General features: G+C 41.6%; 1 protein-coding gene across 8 annotated transcripts in view; it reads right to left on the bottom strand.

The window, feature by feature from the left end:
* LOC122549908 (tensin-3) overlaps positions 1 to 26,232 on the bottom strand; it is a 439,923-nt gene that overhangs the window by 48,571 nt on the left and 365,120 nt on the right. For all 8 annotated transcript variants that reach the window (XM_087987222.1, XM_043690124.2, XM_087987223.1 and 5 more), the window contains one exon: positions 2,360 to 2,535. In XM_087987222.1, the coding sequence (XP_087843348.1) occupies positions 2,360 to 2,535 (176 nt within the window). The remainder of the gene's footprint in view (positions 1 to 2,359; positions 2,536 to 26,232) is intronic.

The following is a 26,232-nucleotide window of genomic DNA, read 5'->3' as shown; positions in this document are numbered from 1 at the left end:
TATCTAACGTTTTTCAATATTTTAGTTTAACATAGTGAAGTCATTGGGGCCTGAAATTTTGCTGACTGCTGTGAAATTAGTTTCATCATTACTTCTGTGGCACAGAAACTGATTCAACAGAATCCAATTTGGTATAACCTCTGACTCTCTCAGACTGGAGGCTCTGAATGTGGCCTTTCCCTGTGTGGCATCATTGCCTGAGGTCTGCAACCGGGACCCCTCACTCACCAGGCCTCAGACTGCCCACTGGAGTCACCGCCTATCCATATCATTCTGCAGACACCATCCAACAGGTCACCTCTGCCCCCAGTGCAACACAAGTTCATACCTTTGACTGACAAGTGGCAAGTAATATTCATGCCACACAAATGCCAGTCTATGACCATCATCAATAAAAGACAATTCAACCACTGCCCCTTGACATTCAATAGTGTTAGTATCACTGAATCCCCCACTATCAACATCCTGAGGATTATCATTGATGAGGAACTCAACTGGACTCAACACAGAAACACACAGTGGCGACAAGAGTATGTCAGAGGCTAGAAATATTGTAGCGAGTAACTCACCTCCTAACTCCACAAAGCCTGCCCACCATCTATGAGGCACAAGTCAGGAATGTGATGGAATTCTCCTATTTGCCTAGATGGGTGCAGCTCCAACAACATTCAAGAAGTTTGACACCATCCAGGATAAAGCAGCCCACTTGATTGGCACTACTTCTACAACCATCCATTCTCTCCATCTCTGAAGCTCATTAGTAGCAGAGTGTACTATCTACAAGATGCTCTGCAGAAATTTACCAAAGATCCTCAGACAGCACCTTCCAAACCCACAATCACTTCCATCTAGAAGGACAAGAGCAGCAGATACATGGGGACATTCATTTCTCCTCCAAGCTACTCACCATCCTGACTTGGAAATGTATTTGCTGATCCTTCACTGTTGCTGGGCCAAAATCTTGGGATTCCCTCCCTAAAGGCATTGTGGATCAACCTACAGCAGATTTTTCCAACAATTGACATCGTCATCATTAGTCTCTTAATTCCAGATTTTTATAGAATTCTAATTCCACTGTCTGCTGGAGCAGGATTTGAACATTACTTGCATCTCTGGATTAACAGTGCAGTGATAATACCACAAGACAACTGCCTCCCTGGGTTTTGGTGAAACCCCACCTGGACTACTGAGCACACTTCTGTTCTCCATATTTAATGAAGGATACACTTGTATTGGAAGAAACAAAGTGAAGGTTCAATGGCTTAGTTCCTGGTATGGATTGGTTGTCCTGTAATGCAGACTAAGTTAATTGGGCTTCTACTCTTGGGAGTTTAAATGATTGAGAGGTGATCTGATCGAAACATTCAAGGCACTGAACACTTCGCTGGGGAATCCAAATAACTGTTGACACTTTTTAAATTGCACAAAGGTTTGAAGTGAACAGAATTCAGCCACCCAATCAGAGGCAAGAGGGAAATCATTGATAAACTGGATAAACTATTATTAATAACTTTTTGTGTCAACTCTTCACTTTGTAACATTTTTCGTGGGTATGGACTGTTCGGTGATTTATTAGTTTTGAAAATTTAGCTGGACACTCCGCTTTAGGAAACAAAAATAAAACCTTCGCAGCTAAGACACTAAATAAAGACCGGAGGTTAGTCGATTTCAGCCAGTGTGGGGAACCTCAGAAGTCTGAAGGACAGCCACATCCTTGCCAAGATGTGAACAAGTGGTTAGTTCAGTGTTAAGATCAACAAGAATGTTGGGTTCAGGCAAGAGACAAATATTTTTAGTGAAACAGAATTCTCCCTTGATGAAACATATATTCTGAATCACCGAATCTCAGAACGGTTACGGCACAGGTCCATCGTGTTTCAGCAGCTCTCCAATGAGCATTGCAATCTGGTATACTTCCCCCATACCATTGCATGATGTTTCTATTGTAATAATCATTCATTGCCCAGGTGAATTCCTCGATTGACTCTGCCTCAATCACACTTCCAGGCAGTGCAGTTCAGACCAGAACCACTCATTCTCTCACATCATATTTGCTACATTTGCAACTCACTCTAAGCCTGTGCTTTTTCACTCATAATTCTTTCACAAGCAGGAATAGTTTCTTCCCACTTACTCTATCCACATACCTCACAATTTCAAAATCTGGACGATTAAAATTGACCACTAAAACATAGTCTCCATGGGAGGAATAAACAAGCCGCTTGGGCCATTATAAACAATAAAACTTTGTTAGTATGAATTTCACTTTCTACGAGGTATTTCAATTTGCTCGGGAGAAAGAATAGATCCAAGAAGTCTTCATATGAAATACATTTCATTCCCATTATATGTTACCTACCTCCCCTGCCTGGCCAGTTGTAGTGAATACTCCAGTGGGTTCAGAGTGACAGGGGCCAGAGGATTTCATCCATCCACTTTGATCATACAGTGGTCGAGCATCATCTTGATCATACTGTCCAATACCCCATTTCCTTGTCCTTCCAAATGTTAAATGACCTTCATCTTCCTGCACACCTAATGAAAATGTAAGGTGTTAACATTTGTAATGATTCTCTATAAAAAGTCTTGAACTAATTGAAAATCATAATCATTACTTCTATAACTTCAAGTATATGTGCATAATTAACTTGAATATTACATTAGAGGTTGAGAAAATGTGAAGACTGGCTGATTGGTGTTTACTTAATTTCAAAACAGCTCTAAGCCAGCTAATAACACCATGGTTTAACATATCCTCCTTTCCCTCTACCACCAACATTAAGACAAGAGATCAATTCAGGTTCAATGAAAAGTGCAGGAAGGAAAGCCAGGAACAGTATCAAATGCATCTAAAAATGAGGTGTCAAGTTGGTGAAGATATAATAAAGCCACTGTAGACCAAACATTGGAAGCAGCAAGCAACAGACAGAGCTAAGTGATTCCTCAAATAACACATCAGATCTATATTCTGCAGTTCTGCCACTCCCAGCCATGAATGATGGTGCCACTTTAATAATTCACTGAGGCAGGAGGCTGCTGATGTATTCCTATCCTGAATGATGAGGAAACCCAGTACCTCAGTGTGAAAGACAAGACTGAAGCATTTTCATCCATCTTCAACCCAGCAGTGCCAAGTAGATGATCCAACCCAGCCTCCCACAGAAATCCCCAGCATTTGAACAATTCAATTAACTTCATGTTACTTCAAAAAATGGCTGAATGCACTGGATACTGCAAAGTCTACAGGCCCTGGCAATGTTGTGTCAATAGTACAGAAGACTTATGCTTCAGAATTAGTCGCATCATCAATCCAGCTTTAATCCAGGGCATCATTGTCACCAAAGAATGCAAACAATTAGCCAGGTATATCCTATACACAAAATGTAGAACAAATACGTTATAGCCAATATTGCCCTATTAAGCTACTCTCAATCATCAGGAGAAAGTGAGGACTGCAGATGTTGGAGATCAGAGTCGAGAGTGTGGTGCTGGAAAAGCACAGCAGGTCAGGCAGCATCCAAGGAGCAGGAGAATCAATGTTTTGGGCATAAGCCCTTCATCAAAAATGAGAATTCAGATGTGTTGTTGGGCTGGAGGGGCTGAATTACCTGCTCCTGCTCCTAGTTTTTATGTTCTTAAGTTATGTCTTGGTGCTGAAGGGTGCAGGAACTATGCAGCACAAGATCACATTTAGTCTAAACAAAGTTTTTTTTGCAATGTGTGCTATAAATGTTCAGAAAACTGTTTTCTCACAATATACATGTTTATCACGAAGCAGAAACTAAGTACAAAGATAACTAATGTTGCATGTATGGATTCAATGGGCCAAAGGGTCCTTTCTATACTATACGATCTATAACTGTCATTGGTGAATTTCTTTTTTCACTGGCACTGCAGGAATACTGGCTTAGCCTGGATAAATTAAGATGGTGTAACTACCAATACAATAGGTATTTAGTTCTTCAATATTGTATGTTGGGTTTCTGCTGCACAGCAAATTTTCTTGTTGATAATTTTTTGAGCAGGCTTTACTTGGGAAAAAATTTTTCAAGTAGCCTTTTGTTTTTAAAATAATGGAATGCAAGTCAGCTATAAGAAATATAAATCAGATTATTATTATAAGAACAGTGTGTTAAAGATGTTGATCAGTAGGGTCATGGAGAACTCTTAAAATGTTACGACCTTGAAGGCCTACGTGCATAAAACAAAATATTTTATAGTGCAGCTATATGGTGCAATTTGCATCATGGGAAAACATTTCTGGAGCGAAAATAGCAATAAAAACTCTAGTGAGACATAAAAACAAACCTGAAACAGATGGTGTGGTATTTAAATGTAAAGCAGGTATGAACAGTGTACTGCAGTCGAAGGCAAATGGATCAGACAGATTTTGAAAATGAAAAGTTCCTTCAATGATCTACAGGATAAAGGCAACAGGCCTCAAGAGGTCAATGATGCCTGAAAGATCTTGCCCGTGGAGCTGGAGAGTAACCACTGACACAGTACTATTGGGCACTACGTTAGTTGTGCATACTGGGCACGACATTAGCTGTGCACATTGGGCATCTACTTGTCCCAGAGCCACAAACTAAAGATTACAGCAGGGTTAAGGCGTTGTTTGGGACGGGGGGGGGGGGGGGGGGGGGGGGGGAGTGGTTGTTGGGCAGGGATGGCAGCTGGTAGAGTTGTGAAGTGGTGCAATCCCCTCCTGCACCAGGTATATCAGCATCATCTGCTTTTGGTGCTCATGTCAAGGTGACCATTCTGACACCTTACTGAAATCCTATCCTCATCTTCTCATCAGTAGATCAGTCTACAATCTCAATTGTGGATCTCTGCTGCGCCCATCTTCCAGGAGTATGCTCCATCTTGCTTTCGTCAGGAGGCCAATTACAAAACTGACAATGGAATCTTTTAAGTTTGAAGATTTGCGATTTTCCAATGCAGGGAGGACCTATTCTGAGCCTGATCAGGAGTAAGCAGAGACTTATTCTGCAAAGAAGGCTACAAGACTACAATTGTCTCAGCCCTGGACTCAGCAAATCCAAAACACATGTGCTTCTTCCACTGAAATTACACCAGGTGGCTACAGAAAAGGTCAAATAACTTCCACTCTATTGTCTAATATAATTCTTTGTACTATTGATGAGCAAGTCCCAGGTTCATGTATTTCAGACAGCAATTCTCTGGGAATGAGCAGGTAGTCAGGGTGAAATGGATTTTTGTCCACATTTAATTTCAATTTGCATTGTTCATTTTTAGAAACTGGATCACATTGGGTATTTTTTTAAAAAATGACAGAAATAAAGAAGCAACTTGTATTTATATACCACTATGCAACATTTTCAGGATGGTCCAAAGTATTCCATTGCCAATTAAGGATTTAAAGATCAGTCACTCTTATTGCCAATTTGGACACAGCATGGTCCCACAAGTTCTAATATTAGGTTCAATTCTAGATAAACTGGCCTCAGTTCCATAACACCATACTGAATCCGAATTATCCATGGCTTTGTCAAAGATCAAAAAATTAATGAAGTACAATTACCATAAATTTCAGGATATTTAGTGGAATGGGGTCATGAACGACAAATCTACAAGATTCAGATCAAGTTGATCTAAACCGAGTCAGAGCTTTGAAACATTAGTCATGAGTTGGAGATGTCAGTGTTGGACTGGGGTGTACAAAGTTAAAAATCACACAACACCAGGTTATAGCAAAAGTTTACAGTGTGATCTAACTGAAATTATACATTGAAAAATACCTTGATTGTTTGTGGAGTCTTTCATCTGTTCGAAAACCATGATAGTTTCACTTCTTTCATCCTTTCATGTGTAAGTCACAAAACTTTTTTTTAAAAAGTTGCATTCTCAAGTTAACTGTATAATTTCAATGTATAATTTCAGTTATATCACAATAAACTTTTGCAAAAAATCTGTATCTTACAATTGTGTCCATCACAACCACCTGATGAAGGAGCAGCGCACAGAAAGCTAGTGCTTCCAATTAAGCCTGTTGGACTAAAACTTGATGTTGTGTGATTTTTAACCTTGAAACATTAGAGAATGTTACAGGTTACTGATAGGCTATTGACTTAATTGATGGATGGCTCAGTCACAGTTTTTCTATTGATGCTTAATATCGAGTCTGAGATCTGACTAACAACCTACAATTGTGTTTGGACAGGGAGTTTAGTGTTTTTCAATTGTCCCATCCATACAACACAGACCCTTCAGTCCAACTTGTCCATGCCAACTTGGGTGGCACGGTGGCTCAGTGGTTAGCACTGCTGCCTCACAGCACCAGATTCGATTCCAGCCTCAGGTGACTGTGTGGAGTTTGCACATTCTCTCCGTGTCTGCGTGGGTTCCCTTCGGGTGCTCCGGTTTCCTCCCACAGTCCAAAGATGTGCAGGTCTGGTAAATTGGCCATCTAAACTGCCCATAGTGTTAGGTGCATTAGTCAGAGGGAATGGGTCTGGGTGGGTTACTCTTCGGAGGGTTGGTGTGGACTTGTTGCTCCAAAGGGCTTGTTTTCACACTGTAGGGAATCTAATCTCAACTAAGTTTCCTCAACTAACCTAGTCCATTTGCCTGCATTTAGGCCCACATCCCTCTAAACCTCTCTTAATAAAGTCCTTGAAATGCTGTAACTGTACCTGCCACTTCCTCTGGCAGTTCTTTCCATACTTGAAACACCCGGTGTGAAAACAATGGCCCTCAGGTCCCTTTTAAATCTTTCCCCTCTGACCATAAAATCATGCTCTATAGATGTGAACTGCCCCATCCTATGGAAAAGACTTTTGCTATTCACCTTATCCATGCCCATCATGATTTATAAACCTCTATAAGTCACCAGTTACACAGAAACTTTGGACTGGAATGGAATCCAGGCAATAGGGATCCCAGCAGCTTGCCCAGAAGCCAAGCATCTTGACACAGGTTTCACTCTTGCAACTCAAAGAATCGAAAAACTGTCAACTTCACCTGCCTTTACTTTCATGTTTGTACCAGATATTAATCCTATCCCTACCTTCTTTGGAAGATCACTATCTTTTTTTTTGTTTGGGTAATAATACTAGTTTTTGTTTGGGTAATAATACTCTACATTTCAGTTTAGAAAGCCTCTGGACTGATTCTCCTTTATTTCTGATCCAGTTTACTAAGTTTAATTGAAGTATGATAGCAATGTACTAATGAAGAAAACAAAACATGGTTGTAAGCAACTGCTAGAATGTTCAAAGAGGTGGAACACTGCGAACCCTCTTCATCTGGTCACAACAATATCTAAAAAGGAATATTGAAAGAACTGTGGATGCTGTAAATCAGAAACAAAAACAGAAATTGCTGGAAAAGCTCAGCAGGCCTGGCAGCATCTGTGGAGAGAAAGCAGAGTCAATGTTTCGGGTTGAGTGACCCTTCCTTAGAACTGGCTGTTCTGGGGAAGGGTCACTCAATGTGAAATGTTAACTCTGATGTCTCTCCACAGGTGCTGCCAGACCTGCTTTGTTTTACCAGCAATTTCTGTTTTTGTTTTTAAAAGGAACACAATATTTCTCTACTATTTACAATATGAAGGGTAGAATCATGCATGATTCACAGTAATACTTTTTATCCCTCATTCATCTATTGCAAGCAAAATAAACCACTGTTGTTCAAAACTTGAACTGTGGATCTGAAGAACATTCTGGTTCAAGGAAATAACACCATGGAATTGTACTCAATGTATATTTTATACATTGACTACTGGGATAAGAGTTGTCTGTTACAATCCTTGTATCTTGCAATTGCATCACTGAATATTTGGGAAAAAAGGAAGGACAAGTGGGTGTTGTGAGATACATAGTGCTTGGTACCCATTGGGACTACTGATCTTGAACCGGAAAAAGTATCGAGTGTTAAGCATACTGATGGTCATAAGATAAGGCAGGAGGGTGGGTGGGATGAAAAATCAGTCAGGATTCTCACTTCGAATAGCCAATTCTTATAGTGAAGGTGGCGTTTGGTATGCTTTCCTTTATTTGTCAGAGTATTGAGTATAGCAGTTGGGAGGTCATGTTGTGGCTCTACAGGACATTGGTCAGGCTACTGTTGGAATATTGCGTGCAATTCTGGTCTCCTTCCTATTGGAAAGATGTTGTGAAACTTGAAAGGATTCAGAAAAGATTTACAAGGATTTTGCCAGGGTTGGAGGGTCTGAGCAACAGGGAGAGGCTGAACAGGCTGGGGCTGTTTTCCCTGGAGCGTCGGAGGCTAAGGGGTGACATTATAGAGGTTTACAAAATTATGAGGGGCATGGATAGGATAAATGGACAAAATCTTTTCCCTGGGATCGGGGAGTCCAGAACTAGAGGGCATAGGTTTAGGGTGAGAGGGGAGAGATTATAAAAGAGACCTAAGGGGCAACCTTTTTCACGCAGACGGTGGTACGTGTATGGAATGAGCTGCCAGAGGATCTGGTGGAGGCTGGTACAATTGTAACATTTAAGAGGCATTTGGATGGGTATATGAATAGGAAGCGTTTGGAGGGACATGGGACGGATGCTGGCAGGTGGGACTAGATTGGGTTGGGCTATCTGGTTAGCATGGACGGGTTGGACAGAAGGGTCTGTTTCCATGCTGTACATCTCTATGACTCTATTTCAAAAATAGGTTCCTTATGAAAGATACTTGAAGGACATAAATAATACCCTTGGAGAGTAGATGGGGAGTTTTTTGTGCAAATGCCACAAATATAAATGAGACTTCGGTGATGCAAACTGAATGACAAACAATTTTGTCTGGCATATTTCTGAAGTCTATTGTTAGAATAATGTAAAAGGATGCCTCAAGCTAAAATTAAAGGTGAACAATAGTGGATCAGTTTTTTGGGAGTGATGAATGGTTGACATTTTCAGTGGTCGACATAGTTTCAAACACATTGCAATATGTCTAAGATTTCTGACCCGTAACATACAAATGCCTCGAGAAAGAGTCTTCAATTGTAAGTTGTACTCGACATGAACAATGTTAAAAAGAAGCCTTGAAATAGCAGGTGTAAGAAAAGCAATTTTAGAAGGTGGCGAGCTTGTTAACAGGGTGAATAATTAGTTTTCATTGTGTGGCCGCACATAATGGGCGATAATCTGATGGATTCTGATTCTGTTCCATGGCAATTGATATGCAAACAAAAGTGTGGAAAAACTAGAATCTATTAGGCATTTACATTTGTGTATTGCATTATATTTGCTGATCATTCAAGACAATACAATAATTTGTATCTAAGTTTTGTGTTCAATCAATAGGCAAGGAGTTAGGCACAAGCTAAGTCTTGCCTGGCATATTACATCAATGTCACTGCTACCCAGCTCAATCCAACCACCTGATGAAGGAGCGTCGCTCCGAAAGCTAGTGCTTCCAATTAAACCTGTTGGACTATAACCTGGTGTTGTGTGATTTTTAACTTTGTACACCCCAGTCCAACACCAATACCTCCAAATCATGACAACTTTTTGTTTGGTTTGTTGAGTATGAGTCTGCATCAAGTTCCAGTGGTGATGCATTACTGTTCAGTGAATAAGGTATGTGTTATTAACCTTAATCAGGTTGGCTTGAGAAATTAGATGAGGTTTAAAGGGAAACTACACCAATGACATCAGCTAGAATGGGTAGCATGTTACTACCTGTGGTAGTTCAGTGGTATCGCTTTTGCCATCGTTGCCTTACCTCACCAACACCACGAATATTAACCAGTTAGAGGCACTCTACAGCATGTGAGAGTAGGGTAAACACTGGCATCATCAAGAAACCAAATGGACGAATAACAGACATTTTGTGTCGAAATCATGAGCTATAAAGCATAAAATGAAAAGAATGGAATAAAAGATGCAACTGAGATATAGATAATGGAGATAGACAGAATAATTGAAATGCATGTATTTAATTGTTTAAAAATCTCCAACATGAATTACGAGATGAATGAGTCATCATTGCTCAAATTAAATTTTCAGGTCGAAAGATGTTAACAATAATTATGACTTCTTACAAAGTTAAAAATTCATACTCTCTCAAAAGCACCATCCCTAAAACATTTTTGCCATATTTAGTGTGTAACTAGTAGACAGGCATCGCGTCAGCATGTACCAGCATTGATTTTAATGCCGAGTCAATTGGCGAGGTACATGTGTAGGACAGCCAGTCAGCAGCAAGGTGACTCTGATGGCAACTTTTGAATTTCTGCATTCAGCTATGTACGTGCATTCTCCTAAATTTGCTGTCTAAAGTTGCTTATTTCAAAATAAATCCACATGTCATGATATTGTGAGATGTTTGAGAAGCCAGCATTCCCTCATTCTAAATAGGGCCTCTTAAGTCTAGTTGTAGGCTCAAGCACAAACCTTTCTGATGTAAAGACAGTGGTGCTCCCAACCAATCTAAGTTGATATTGAAGGAAGAAAAATCACCCAGAAAACCAGAAAAGGCTACGCCAATATCCTTGAGGTATAGATTACAACTTATATCTTAGACCAATTCCTGTCACTGGCAGTGTAAAATGTGCCATAGCGTAATTACATTTCTGAAAGGAAATTACAGCAAATGCACAGAACAGCTAGTATTTACTGTTCTACATATTTGTCAATATACACTAGCACTTTGTGGTGATTCTATGGTATATGGCAGAACCCTTGATAATAATAAAGTAATCAGAATTTTTTCTTAAATATATCATGAAGTTCGTTTCACAAGAAAGGAAAAAAAACCCGACTACTTGCATTTATGTAAAAACTTGAGAATGTCCCAATATGCTTTACTACAAAAAAAAATTCCTGTCAATTATGGTTTTCTCTAAGGTCAGAAATGAAGAAAACAAATTGTGCATCACAATGTCTCCATAGGATAACTGATCAGATTATGATTGCAGGAAATATTAGGAATAGGCCATTTGATTCCTCAAGCTCTGCCATTCAATAAGATCATGCCTTATCTAATTGTAGCCTCAACTCCATTTTCCTGACAAGCCCCCAAATAACCCTTCACTCTCTTGCCAATCAAAACTTAATGAATTTGTCTCGATGGCTCTCTGGATTACTGAATTCCAAAGACTAATGACCCTCTGAGAAAAGAACTTCCTCATCGACATCCTACATGGGAGACCACTTATTTCTAGATTTCCCCATGTGCAGCATCTACTCTGTCAAAGCTTGCTCAGAAACTTACACGTTTCTCATCTTCCTGAATGCCCAACCTTTCCTTGTAACACAAATTCCTTAATTGTTGGCAAACATTTTCTGAACTGCATCCAATGCAGTTCAGAAAATGTATCTCTCCAGATCTGTTCTCAACAATGCACTGTGCAGTGGTTAAAACACTTTTGCTGTGAAATTCCATTCACCTTTCAGGAAAGCTAACCTCCCTGATGACTCAATGTACCTGCATCCTAACTTTTTCTGATTTAAGTACAATGATACCCATATACATCTGTACCACAGCAATTCGTAGCCTTTCTCCATCTAAACAATCTTCTGCTCTATTATTCTTCCCACCAAACTGGACAATGCCATACTTCCCACATTACACCAATCTTTCCAATTTCCTGGAATAACCTTTCTGAATCTCCCGCAGATTTGCTTTCCCATCTATCCTTGTACTGCCCCTACTATTGCTGAGTATAACTAAGATTACCTGAATCTGAAATATATGAGCAACAGGTGAAGATAGCTATCCCATGTCGCTACTGTGCAGCAGCAACATGAGTGGCTAACTAACAGCATGCTGCTGTCAAGCCAAAAACACATTCTGCCTGTCACACATTGCATAATGTGAATTTCAATACCTGTATAATTTCAGTTATGTGGCAGTATGTTCTAACGACTAGGGGATTGTATCAATTAGCATGTCCCTTCAGCTGCTCACAACAAGCAAGGTAATATCCATACCCGACCAGTTTGCTTATAAAACTTGCAACACTTCTGCAACTGGACAACATTGGCTGGATAACCCTGAATGTGTAAGGAATTAGGCAAACAACCATTTTAGGATTGTCAGTCGGGCTTGAGGAGTGATGCACTTGTGAGGACTGGGACCTACATAGTTAAACACATTTTGCAGAGACACAGAATTTATGCGTGCACTGCACCCGCTTCAAGTTAACAAAATAGGCGATAGCCCTTCTCATGGCTCATTTCTCAGGGCAATGCCCAACTAATCTGCATCAATCTGCCTGATTAAAAATATAATGTGAATCAGCATTGATGGGTACATACTCCATGACAATGCCTTTGCCTATCAGAGGAAACTTCCAACCTCTCTTGCACTATAAATGTCGAATATCGCCTTGAATTTGTGTTCTTGCAAAATGTCACAATGGACGCAAGATGAAAAGCTTAGACAAATGTGTCCCTCTTCAGCAAAGGTCAAGGTCTGCACTATCACATGACTATTTAATGATTTTAAGTTGTAAGAGTACTGATATTTGATACGAAGTTTTGGAAGCAAATTTAATGTTTATGTAAATATTGCTGTTGTGTTGGTGCTTATGCATTAATCGCTGTTATGACTGGCAAGGAGTCAGCACTATGATAACCATTTTAATTCATGGGGGAAAAATACTTCAAATAAATTATGATTATCTCAACTTCCAGCAGCAATATCTTAAACCGATCGCATTAGTAATCAGATTATCTTTGTAATTTTAGGAGGAAGCATTGAGGCAGGGGAAAAGTAGAAAACAAAATAAAAATCAGCAAAGTCATCATTTATCAACCATGGACTCATCTCTGTCTGGCTTCAGAGGCTACTATAGTGCAGATAGATACTACAAAAGTGAAAAGTAATGATGATCCATTTTGTTAAAATGATTATAACTGAGGGAACCATCACATCAACTGTAAAAGTGCATTTTTGAAATATTGCTTTCTATAAAATACACACAAAAAAAAAAGTGAATATTTTTTCCTTATTTAACACACACCTGGTTTAGGGAGGGGGGGTTATTGTGGTGCTGGGAGTCTGGCTGTTGCCTGGAACGGTGTCAATTTACTGGTAGGCCACCCACAGGATTCAAAACGGTGGGGTTGAAAAAGACCACCCTGTGTGACAAAGATACTCCATCAATTGTGAAAGAGTCCAGAAAAGATTGAGTGGACTCATTTTCCATAACAGATGGTAGGCAACGAATCACTTGCAGTAAGAAAACAATTACAAATTCATGAATGTCAAACAGCAAAGTGTAAACACAGGGTTTCAACAGTGACAATTCTTTAAATAGGTCAGTGGACAATATGTGGAACAGTCCATCTTCCGCAACTACACTGGCCCCACCCCCCCACCTTTTCCTCCGCTACATCGATGACTGTATCGGCGCCGCCTCGTGCTCCCACGAGGAGGTTGAACAGTTCATCGACTTCACCAACACCTTCCACCCCGACCTCAAATTCACCTTGTCAGTCTCACATTCCTCCCTCCCCTTCCTCGACCTTTCTATTTCTATCTCAGGCGACCGAATCAACACGGACATCTACTACAAACCGACCGACTCCCACAGCTACCTGGACTACACCTCCTCCCACCCTGCCCCCTGTAAAAACGCCATCCCATTCTCCCAATTTCTTCGGGATGAGACTCCAGTTTTGGAACTGGAGGACCAGTTCCAAAAGCGTACAACCCAGATGGCCTCCTTCTTCAAGGACCGCAATTTCCCCCCCGACGTGGTCGACGATGCCCTCCACCGCATCTCTTCCACTTCTCGCTCCTCCGCCCTTGAGCCCTGCCCCTCCAACCGCCACCAGGACAGAACCCCACTGGTCCTCACCTACCACCCCACCAATCTCCATGTACAGCGCATCATCCGCCGTCATTTCTGCCACCTCCAAGGATATATTTCCCTCCCCTCCCCTATCAGCATTCCGTAAAGACCACTCCCTCCGTGACTCCCTTGTCAGATCCACACCCCCCACCAACCCAACCTCCACTCCCGGCACCTTCCCCTGCAACCGCAGGAGGTGCAAGACTTGTGTCCACACCTCCCCCCTCACCTCCCTCCAAGGCCCAAAGGAAACTTCCATATCCGCCACAGATTCACCTGCACCTCCACACACATCATCTATTGCATCCTCTGCACCCGATGTGGCCTCCTCTATATTGGGGAGACAGGCCGGCTACTTGCGGAGCGTTTCAGAGAACACCTCTGGGACACCCGGACCAACCAACCCAACCATCCTGTGGCTCAACATTTCAATTCCCCCTCCCACTCCACCAAGGATATGCAGGTCTTTGGAATCCTCCATCGCCAGACCACAACAAAAAAACGGCTGGAGGAAGAACGCCTCATCTTCCGCCTAGGAACCCTCCAACCACAAGGGATGAACTCGGATTTCACCAGTTTCCTCATTCCCCCTCCCCCCACCTTGTCTCAGTCAAATCCATCGAATTCAGCACTGCCTTCCTAACCTGCAATCTTCTTCCTGACCTCTCCGCCCCCACCCCAGTCTGACCTATCACCCTCACCTTGACCTCTTTCCACCTATCACATTTCCGACACCCCTCCCCCAAGTCCCTCCTCCCTACCTTTTATCTTAGCCTGCTGGACAAACTTTCCTCATTCCTGAAGAAGGGCTTATGCCCGAAACGTCGATTCTCCTGTTCCCTGGATGCTGCCTGACCTGCTGCGCTTTTCCAGCAACACATTTTCAGCAGTGGACAATATAGCCACACACCCTAGTCCGTAAGCTCACAGCACAGCTAATCAATTAAATGCTCGTTTGGTTTCATGTTAAATTCGAAGATTGTTGATTCATGCTTTAACACCCCAGTTCAGTAACGAGGGAGGGCTGCATTTCAGGTATGTCTTCTGAAGTAGATGTTAAGACAAGCTCCCTCATAACACAGTGTACAGACTGTTCTGGCAGATGTCCTGGCATGAATCAAAGACAGACAAGAGAGTTTTCCTGGTGTCCTGACCAATATTTGTTAGCTAAAGGATAAATAATTATCATTGCTGTTTGGAAGTTATTGCTGTACATGCTGACATTACAACACTGTGTTTCAGAAATATTTTGTTGCCTGTGAAACAAGAACTGTTATAGGAACACAAGAACACAGGACTTACGAGGAGGAACTTAAAAAAAGACTCTTCAAACCTGCTCCATTATTCAAGAAGGTCATGGCCAATCTCATTGCAGTCTCAACTCCACTTTCCTGTCTGCATCACAAAAACCCCTGACTACCTTGTAAAATTGAAAAATTATCTAACTCAGCCTCAAATAAAATTTAAAGACATGGCCTCTACTGCTCTCTGCAGAAGATTATTCCAAGCACTAATTATTGAGAGGGAAAACAATCTTAAAAGGAACACCTATCATCGATAAACTGCATCCCCTTAGTTTCCTCTGACAAGTGAGAGCCTCTTGCTATTCACCCTATCCAGTTCTCTTAAGATCTTACTTGTTTCAATAAAATCACCTCTAACGTTTCCATTAACATAGGTCTACTCGGAGTCTCAACCTCAACCTTGAGAGCTCTATCCAACTCTTTCTTAAACGAATCCAGAGACTTGGCCTCCACTGCCTTCTGAGGCAGAGCATTCCACACAGCCACCACTCTCTGGGTGAAGAAGTTTCTCCTCATCTCTGTCCTAAATGGCCTACCCCTTATTTTTAAGCTGTGTCCTCTGGTTCGGGACTCACCCATCAGCGGAAACATGTTTCCTGCCTCCAGAGTGTCCAATCCTTTAATAATTTTATACGTCTCAATCAGATCCCTTCTGTCTTCTAAGCTCAAGGGTATACAAGCCCGGTCGCTCCAATCTTTCAACATAAGATAGTTCCGCCATTCCGGGAATTGACCTCGTGAACCTACGCTGCACTCCCTCAACAGCCAGAATGTCTTTGCTCACCAGGGCCCTGTACAGCTGCAAAAGAACCTCTTTGCTTCTATACTCAATCCCTCTTGTTATGAAGGCCAGCATGCTATTAGCTTTCTTCACTACCTGCTGTGCCTGCATACTTGCCTTCATTGACTGGTATACAAGAACACCCAGATCTCTTTGTACTGCCCCTTTATCTAACTTGACTCCATTTAGGTAGCAATCTGCCTTCCTGTTCTTGCCACCAAAGTGGATAACCACACATTTATCCACATTAAACTGCATCTGCCATGCATCTGTCCGCTTACCTAACCTGTCCAGGTCACCCTGTAATCTCCTAACATCCTCATCACATTTCACCCTGCCACCCAGCTTTGTATCATCAGCAAATTTGCTAATATTACTATTAATATCATCTTCTATATCATTAATATATATTGTAAAAAGCTGCGGTCCCAGCACTGATCCCTGCGGTACCCCACTGGTCACCACCTGCCATTCTGAAATGGAGCCGTTTATCACTACTCTTTGTTTCCTGTCAGCCAACCAATTTTCAATCCAAGTCAGTACTTTGCCCCCAATACCATGCGCCCTAATTTTGCTCACTATCCTCCTATGTGGGACTTTATCAAAGGCTTTCTGAAAATCCACTGGATCTCCCTTGTCCATCTTCAGAGTTACATCCTCAAAAGATTCCAGAAGATTAGTAAAGCATGATTTCCCCTTTATAAATCCATGCTGACTCTGACCTATCCTGTTACTACTGTCCAGATGTGTCGTAATTTCATCCTTTATAATTGACTCCAGTATCTTTCCCACCACTGAGGTCAGACTAACTGGTCTATAATTTCCTGCTTTCTCTCTCGCTCCTTGCTTAAAATGTGGTACAACATTAGCCCCCCTCCAATCCGCAGGAACTGATCCTGAATCTATCGAACTCTGGAAAATAATCACCAACGCATCCACGATTTCTCAAGCCACCTCCTTCAGTACCCTGGGATGTAGACCATCAGGCCCGGAGACTTATCAACCTTCAGACCTAACAGTCTCTCCAACACCAATTCCTGGCAAATATAAATTCCTTAAGTTCAGGTCCTTCAGCCACTGTTACCTCTGGGAGATTGCTTGTGTCTTCCCCAGTGAACACAGATCTGAAGGAGCAATTCAACTCTTCTACCATTTCTTTGTTCCCCGTAATATATTCCCCTGTTTCTGTCTTCAAGGGCCCAAGTTTAGTCTTAACCATTTTTTTTCCCTTTCACATACCTAAAAAAGCTTTTACTATCCTCCTTTATATTTTTGGTCAGTTTACCTTCGTACCTCATTTTTTCTCTGCATATTTCCTTCTTAGAATGGTGGTGCAGGCTCGAAGGGCCGAATGGCCTACTCCTGAACCTACTGTATATTGTCTAATGTCCTTTGGCGAACCCTCAAATATGCTCATCCACATTTGGTAATCCATCTCACCAACCCCATCAGTTTTGAACTTCCCTACTTTCTCACCTAATTTGTCTAAGTTTTCATCTCCCCACTTTACCAACTTCAATCCCAAACAAAATCGTGCATTATTCCGCTCCTTTCAATACTCTATTGTCACCCTTTTTTGTATCTTGAGTTAACTCCCTTCCAAATTGTATCCGTTCAGCATCCCAGCATGCTACCTCCAATCCCTGCAATTAATTTTCCCAGCTTTTCTTTTACAGTAGTAGCCCCTAATAATCCCATCTTGACATTTAATGGGCCGACCCTCAGGACTCACTGTTGTCCACCACTTTGAGCACTTAGCCGGACTGCCCAATGAATCAGCAAACCTCTGAGTGATATCAGTACAGCTCCCTATCTGACCTCACTGATTCCCTGGATTGGTTGCGTTGGGCAGATAAAGGGGAAAAGAGTTTTGAAAGTATAAATTCTGCGAAACCTTTGTACAAAACAGATCATGGGAATGGAAGCCACAGTACTTCAGCCGAATTAAATTTTGTACATAATCAAGCTTAGAATGTGCTTGATGTGAACAAGCATCATCTGCTCAGGAAACTAAACATCTGAATCTTTACCATGTACTAATTTCTTAATCATCAGAAAGCAATGTAGTCCCATGGGGCGCTAAGCATCTTACTGTATCATATTCCAGAATGATAATGCAATATAAATTTCAACCAGAATGCCTAATGAATTTACATACCATAACCAACACCAAGGAAATGCAGAGTTGAAGTCAGTCACTATGCATTAGTGCAGAAATATTATGATGCCATTGCACTAATAGCAAACGTGGTGAGTTTATTATACGATGTCTTTAGCACAGCAATCTTCCAATTATTTTTTGCATACACATTGACAAATATTCAGTCATCAAGTCTTGTTTAAGAGATATCGGTTAACTGAAGTCCAAACTTTAAAGGTATAAATATTTATAATGAAAAACCTCAAGATCTATTTTAGTATACTTGTACCTCACTGAGAAGTAAATGTTATGAAATAGCTTTCAGTTTGTTTACTAGAGCCCAGGAATGACATTAATTATTTCACTGATGATCTTTGGAGGAATCCTATGCACCATGTAAAAGCAGTTCATCTGATAGGTTAAGAAATCTCTTTCTAATTTCCATTTAATGTGTTAATTTATAATTCTCATTATAACAAAATACAAAGTTAATATTTGAATTATTGCCAGCTGTAAAAGAAAGGAAATGAAGAGAATTTGGTCAGGCACCAGCCAAAAGCTCATTGAAAAACCTTCCATTATAACAACATTGCATTCGAAGATCCTGGCAAATTACCAACAACCAGCGGTTCCTGGTTTCTTAACTGATGTCTGCATTGGTGACATTTGAGCAGTCAATTCCTCAAATTTGCTCTGTCAGTCGGCATCCTTGCCTGATGGTAGGCAGACCTGAAAATAGTGGCACGCTGCCCACAGTTTCCAATCCATAGAAATGAGTGACTGAGAGCGTGGGGGCAGCATGCCAATGATTTCCTAATATTCTTGCTTGGGGAGTTGGAAATTGTCCCATTGATATCTTAAAATGTCACAGGTTAGACTGGAGGGTTTATTTTTCTTTCGGTCTCCAGCTTTTACACTACAACATTGCAAGTTGGCTTCAAGCTGCATGAATTTACTCCACCTACGGTTCAGCCAAATTCAATCTCCGTCTAGACTGAGTTTATTGACTGCAGCTGGGGTAAACAAAGGGGAGCAAGAAATGGCCCTGGATAGAAGAAAGAATAGGTAGGGGATGTGAATATTGGTCAGATAGCTCAGCTGGCAGGACAGCTGATTTGAGATGCAGACTGATGCCAACAGCATGGATTCAATTCCTGCACTGTCCGAGGAAGCAATAAAGGACTCTTCTCAATCTCACCAGAGAACTGGTAATCCTTAGACTAAACCACCATCCGTTATCACTCTCCAATGAGAGAGCAGCCTTACGGTCCTCTGGAACTAGAAAGACTTTATCTTTTGCCTAGTCAGGATTTTAACTCTTGAACATTACCTTGTGGTATTTGTACGAAATAAGGCCGTGAGGGTATTGCACAAGGTCAGAAATAAAAGTCAACCTCTGACATTGGAAGAACCTGCTGACACTCATGACAAGGGTTACATGATATTAGAGGAGATACTGGAGGGCACCCAGTATCTGCGCTGCAACAAAGGATCAACAATTTCAGAAAACGGAAGGCAAAGTGAAAGAAAAACTGGCAAAAATCTAAAAAAAACGGTGTAAATGTGGGCGGCACGATGGCACAGTGGTTAGCACTGCTGCCTCACAGCGCCAGAGACTGGGTTCAATTCTGACCTCAGGCGACTGATTGTGTGGAGTTTGCACATTCTCCCCGTGTCTGCGTGGGTTTCCTCCAGATGCTCCGGTTTTCTCCCACAGTCCAAAAATGTGCAGGTTAGGTGAGTTGGCCATGCTAAATTGCCTGTAGTGTGAGGTGAAGGGGTAAATGTAGGGGAATGGGTCTGGGTGGGTTGCGCTTCGGCGGGTCGGTGTGGACTTGTTCGGCCGAAGGACCTGTTTCCACACTAAGTAATCTAAGTAATCTAATCTAATCTAAATTGATCATTTGTGCTCAACATCTGTTATTCACATTGATTTGTTCATGCACCTATAAAGTCAAGAACAACAAGTAAACTCAGGTTGAAGTTTTTTTCAAATCTAAAAGGTGACTGACTTGGAATAATTAACATCCAAGGTCATTTAAGCAGATAAATGAATTTTAAAGAAAACAATGGATTTTCAAAACATTTAATTTTTAATTATATGACAAGATGGTGGTAGATTAAAAGTGTTTTGGACTGTGTGGGTTTAATGGTCTTTCCCAAGTATTTTTAAGCCCAACATCTATTTGTTGTTTGTGAAACATATCTTTTAAAATATCACTCACTGTTTCTCTCCAGCCACAGTTGCATTTTTATTCAACTTGTAAATGTTATTTGAAGGAAGGTTTGGAAGAACTTTGGAGTTGTCATGCCTTTGGGCTCGGTACACATGGACACAACTGGACTAGGGCACTGCAATACACTTCCAAAAAGTGTGCAAACATTTCACTTCACAGTTTATCATTGGATCCCAGCTTCTAACTAAAACAGCACAGAAATGTTAAACCATAATTTGAGTTTCGATGGAACACCATTGCACACAACCAAAGAGACAGATACGTACAAATTATCTACTGATCACATAAAACTAAGTTTTGATATTTTTTAAAAATCCTTTCCCTTCGCATCAGTAGTGGTTAGTGGGAAGGGAGAAACGTGAGAAATTATCCCAAGGAGAAATTAACCCAACTACTTATTTGAAGCTTTCTGAAGACTGAACTAGCAAAGGCCATTGATTCCTCACATAAGATTCGTGCCTTATTGCATAACTACCATACCTAGTCAAGTAATAGTCAAACTTTTGACCAATGGCACAGTGGCTCAGTGGTTAGCACTGCTGCCTCACAGCGCCAGGGACCCTGGTTTGATTCCCACCTCGGGCAATTGGCTGTGTGGAGTTTGCACATTCTCCCTGTGTCTGTGTGGGTTTCCTCCGGGTGCACCGGTTTCCTCCTGTCAGGTCAGGTGAATTGGCCATGGTAAATTGTCCATAGTGTTAGGTGGAGTAGTCATGGATAAATGTAGGGGAACGGCTGGGTTGCTCTGTGGAGGGTCATTGTGGACTTGTTGGGCCAAAGGGCCTGTTTCCACATTGTAGGGAATCTAATCTAATCTAACTTTTTAAGGCTAAATTTATGGGGTCAACTATTACATGGATACTACTTTTAAGGGGCTGAAATTCATATTCGTCAAAGTTCATACATTATCATTAGCAGAAGCCCAACTGATCTCTAAATGAATAAAGAAAAACAAAATAAGTTATGGTAATTCTGAAAACCTGGAGTGGAGCACAACAGCCAGAGGGCTGAAAGACCAGGAGTGGAGCGGAACAACCAGCAGACTGGAAAGTTGGAGCAGGATGTGATGGCTGGCACACTGACTCATAAACATTGATCTTTGAAGAACTCGGAGCAACTTTTACATGAGATACATGGAAAGTTCCCGGTTATTTGGTCAAAAAGAGGGTGTCGACTTTTACATGAGAGTGAATATTACTCGAGTGGATACGGAAAGTCACTGTGCAAATTCGTTAATCCCAAGTTCATGAAATTGTGACCGTAGATGATTTTTAAAAGTGCTTAGGGTGCCATTCTGGAAAACATGTTGTAAGTTCAAAGATTCCTCAGCTGTTCAAAAATCTAATCATGTAAATTCTGGAACTTCCCCTTCCTGAGATGTTGAGAATAATGAAAAGTGTGATGAATTAATTGGATGGGAATCCAAACATTAGATTCTGGCAGTTGAGTTAAACTATTCCAATTAAGTCTTTTGTCTGTGGACAGCAAGATCACTTTCTCAACATCAAGTGGCAAGCAGCTGATATCTTCATCACATTAATTATCCAACTAAATAAAATTAGGTACCGAGGTACCTCCTCAGTACTAAATCGAGGTACTCCTCACTTCACAACCTGACTGGAAAAACAAAGCATGTACTCATTATATTGGGTACTCTGTCTCCAGTCCAGCTACATACACAGCTTTCCTAGGCATGCTCCTTCTCCTCACGTTCTGGAACACTGCATGACTATGTTGACTAAGACAGGATCTCTCCCTGGGCCATTGCTACTCCCAACTAAGTAACAACAAAAGCAAAGGGATATGGCGATGCACAACACTGTGCTGTGCTGTGCCAATATCCCAGGTTGTGCAAGTACTACACATGGCAAACACACGGTGAGTGACATACAAGATGTGGAAGTCATAGGGGAAGCATACTTAGTGAAACAAGGCTGGACCAGTCAGTCAGGGAGTACCACCTCAGCGACTGTGGGGCTGGACTATGTCTATGATGAAGGGTTACCCACAATCAGTAAGGCAGTTGATCTAATGCAAAGTTCGGGGTTCTGTGTTGCTTCAGTCTGCGGACTGGGCAATGGTCAAATCCTGGTAGCTAAGCAAAACCAGCCCAGGCTTTTCTGGTTGCTTAGTTTGGGACATGTTACAAAATCTGTTCAGGTGTTGGGCCAGAGAGGTTTAAAGCTCAATCCTCGGTGACATGAAAGTGGTGGGTAGCTCAAATCTGTGGACTGGCTTGGTTGTATTCATTGGCTCAGGGAATAGTAACAATGACAGGTTGCAACTGGGATAGTAGAGTGGGACCTGGTGGTTAATCAGAGAGATGGTGTGGTATCTGGGGGAATGGGAGTGTTGTCAAGACCAGTCATGGTCAGTCTGGATTTGATATGGGTGCAGAGCCAGCAAGGCGATCAATATCTTGTTAGTCTGGAACTTCAGGATAATGCAGAGACATGGATGGTCCTGTGAAGAGGCTGAAAAGAAATGCAGAGAGTGTGCAGTATCATCAGGATCACAAAGATAACCATACAGGAACTAATATGTGGGTCACAGACCAAAGCTGCAAGTCATAATGTAATGTCATAATATTACCAAATGGATCTGAAGATCAACTGTGCAATAATGTTTTGACATTGAAAAACAGCAACCAGTGTGGGAGATGTGAATAACTGCTTTATTGAAAGGAGATGGAGTTCAGGGCTGGAATGTGAGGCCTCCAAAAGGGCTACGCAGTCATCAGGAGTCCAGAGATTACACAGAGTATATATCTGCCTTCAATTTACACTTGAGAATGTCAACATTCCTCATACCAATTCAATGTTCCTGTCGTCATGACCGAGTGTTAAATGATGAATTTGAAACACACTGGGGTCTCTGCAAGCAGGCTTGAATCTCACCGACTGAGCTTATAATATTTCTAATTTGCAGAGTTGCTGCAGTCTAGTAGTTATCACTTTTGTTTCACATATGAAAAGTCCCCAGTTCAAAACTGGCAGATATCTTATCAATCCTTCAGTTTGCAAGTAGGAGCAAAAGTTGCTTTGCTTGCTTTGTTTGTTACATATTAAAGTGTCCTATGGCACAGTGGCTTCTTCCTACCTCTGGGCCAAAAGGTCAGAGTTCAAGCCTCACATCTCATGAGGATTATGAAGGTATGTCATAGCACACCCAGTTGCATTCAAAGAAAATTCTTCATACTGCTGAATTCTGACTTACTCTCAGAGGTAATTGAGAACACATTGTATGTCAATCAGGATCTTATGATCTTCAAGCTTAACATAGTGTTGACAGAGTCGAGACTGTGGCTGGAAAAGCACAGCAGGTCAGGCAGCATCTGAGGAGCAGGAGAATCAACATTTCGGGCATAAGCCCTTCATCTGGAAGGGCTTTCCTGATGAAGAGCTTATGCCTGAAACATCGATACTCTGCTCCACGGATGCTGCCTGACCTGCTGTACTTTTCCAGCACCACACTCTCGACTCTGATCTCCAGCATCTGCAGTCCGCATTTTGTCCAAGTGCTGACAGAGCAAAGTACATTCATTCAATAGCTCATCTTCCCCACCACAGTCTCCAGGACTGCAAACCTTTATATTACAGCTGCCATATCTTCATACACAAGACAAAGCCATTCTCACATGACTCCTGTGGTGGGGTTTGAGTGACATGGGGCCTCCTGGCAGCTACCTCATTAAGAGGCCAGACCATCACCTTTTTGGGCTACCGTACAGGAGGTCAGAATTTCAACTGTGTATTGGAAGGTGTTGGTCAAGCTTGAAGGAAATCCTGTGATAGTAAATATTTGCGAGATGCTGAGAGGTTGGTGGCAAGGTGCTGTCCTCTTCAATACACACAGCAATGCAGTGCATGCTGCTGGGTCCTTGCCCAGGTATGACACTGCCACCTGTCGATATATTGTGAAGATGTCGGTGAACTGTCCCTGTGCTAAGGTTGTTCACTTCCTGCTAATCTCAAAGATCTGTGGCAAGTTAAAGAAGAATTGCAGAGGGCAATCCAAATGTTTATCTTGCCATTTTATGACTGCAGAGAAACCACACTAGAACAGAACACAGACAACTGCATCTGCAGCAACAACAGTTGCTATTGGTTGCCACACAGGCCTCCGGAGGGAGAAGCACAAAGGCAAGATCTACCACAGAAGAGGACAGCTCTGGCACAGAACTGTATCTGCATGTATAGGTACAGCTACCTGCAAGTGACAGAGCCAGTGCAGAAAATGACTATGGCTGCTTGAGACATTGCTAATCTTTGCTACTTCGTGATAATGGATAAGGACTGTCTGTGATGGGATGGGGAAAGGTCCAGTTTGTGAGCAGACATGACCATACCAGATGGCTGAGGTATACTCAGTCAGGGAGGAGGAAGGACAGTGCACAGCATAGGATAATATCCTGACAGCATGAGGTGGCATATGATGCTGATGTCTGCAGACTTTGACCCTTTGGAGATGTGTGTTTGGTAGCAGAGTTAACATTGAACAATGTCCCCGTGAATAAGAGATAGCTGATTAGAGATGGTGCCACACACCCTCACGGAGCTCAGGAGGTCACTGAATTGTTACGTATACTGTTTACCTTGTCTTGTGTGGGAACCAATGGCACTGACCTCCACTGTGGTCTCGAATCAAACTTGATAAATCAGATATCATGGCTGTCTGATGCAGTCAACAGGGAGGACAACAGACTTTCTTTCAATCACCTTGTCTAGCACTGTCTGGAGGGCAGCATCAGTAAAGCTCAGTGCCCATCTTACAGTTATAGGCTGCCATTTCTGAACTTCTGGGAGCGATCACTGACTTGCAGCAAATCAAATGCTATCCAAGTGGCTTTTAAACATGGCACCAGAACTTTTGACTCTGAAAATAGTCCAATCCTGGAAGATCTGACCAGTGACAAGAGTTTTCAGCTTGCTCAATAAGAATTCACGAATAACACATGCAACATCACGCTTGCATAGGTAGCAACATAAGAAACATAAGATAACGCTGCAGGCATGAGTGGATACATGTCATCCAACACACCTAATGCTACATTTCAACTTAAAAATGGAAGAGTCCCAACTTTCTCATGAATATCACATTTGCTTTTCAATTTGCTAGCCTACAGGCCCTGTCCAATTCACAATAGTTTAAATCATTTACAAGCTGCACACAAAATTCAAACAAATATCCAACTTACCCCAATTTAAGGGTAAGCGTTACAGTTCTGTTGTGACAAAATTCTGGAACTTCTTACCCAACAGCATACAACATGGGATTGCTTTCAGCAAGAGTGGTTTAAAAAGCAGCCCACAACCATCTTTTCAAGGAAAATAGGGATGGCTAGTAAACATTTGCCTCTCCAGCAAATACCACATCCCAAGTGTTTTTCTGAAACTAGAGAGTCATGTTGTGATTTGATTTTGAATCAGTCACTCCAAAGTTTCAGAAGTATTATCATTTATAGAAATAATGAATATGTCACAATTACATTGTGGGATTATACAATTAAACTATCAGAACTGCTGACCAATTGCAAATGCACAATTCCACAACCAGTGATCCAAGATGTGACACTATCATAGAGTGAATACTTTAAGTCAAGAGCTAAACCACTTTATCCTGTTGCAACTCCATTTGTGGTTTTAAACTGGCAATATGCATGCGCAAAAGCATGTAACACGAACATAAGCATTTTGCTTCCTCTTTCACAACCATAAATACCAAACGATATTTGTCAATGACTGTGTTCATGTTCAACACAGAGTATTTACAATCAATCATTTCTAAAAACAGCACAAGACTGAAATGACATGCAGTAACAATAAGCCTCTAAACATCTAAATGCTGAACATTTTTCATTCCCTTTTAACCCAGGACATCAAGTTGAACTCCAGGTTGTAATACTATGTAAACTCAGTAATCCTCACAGCCTGACATTTTCACTGAATGAACCCCTCAGAGGGATAACATGTTACCTTGGGAAAAGA

Source organism: Chiloscyllium plagiosum, unplaced genomic scaffold, assembly GCF_037043375.1.
Source record: "Chiloscyllium plagiosum isolate Xiang-an unplaced genomic scaffold, Cpla_swu_hap1 HiC_scaffold_5, whole genome shotgun sequence".
NCBI lineage: Eukaryota > Metazoa > Chordata > Chondrichthyes > Orectolobiformes > Hemiscylliidae > Chiloscyllium > Chiloscyllium plagiosum.
This window is presented reverse-complemented; position numbering and strand designations above follow the sequence as displayed.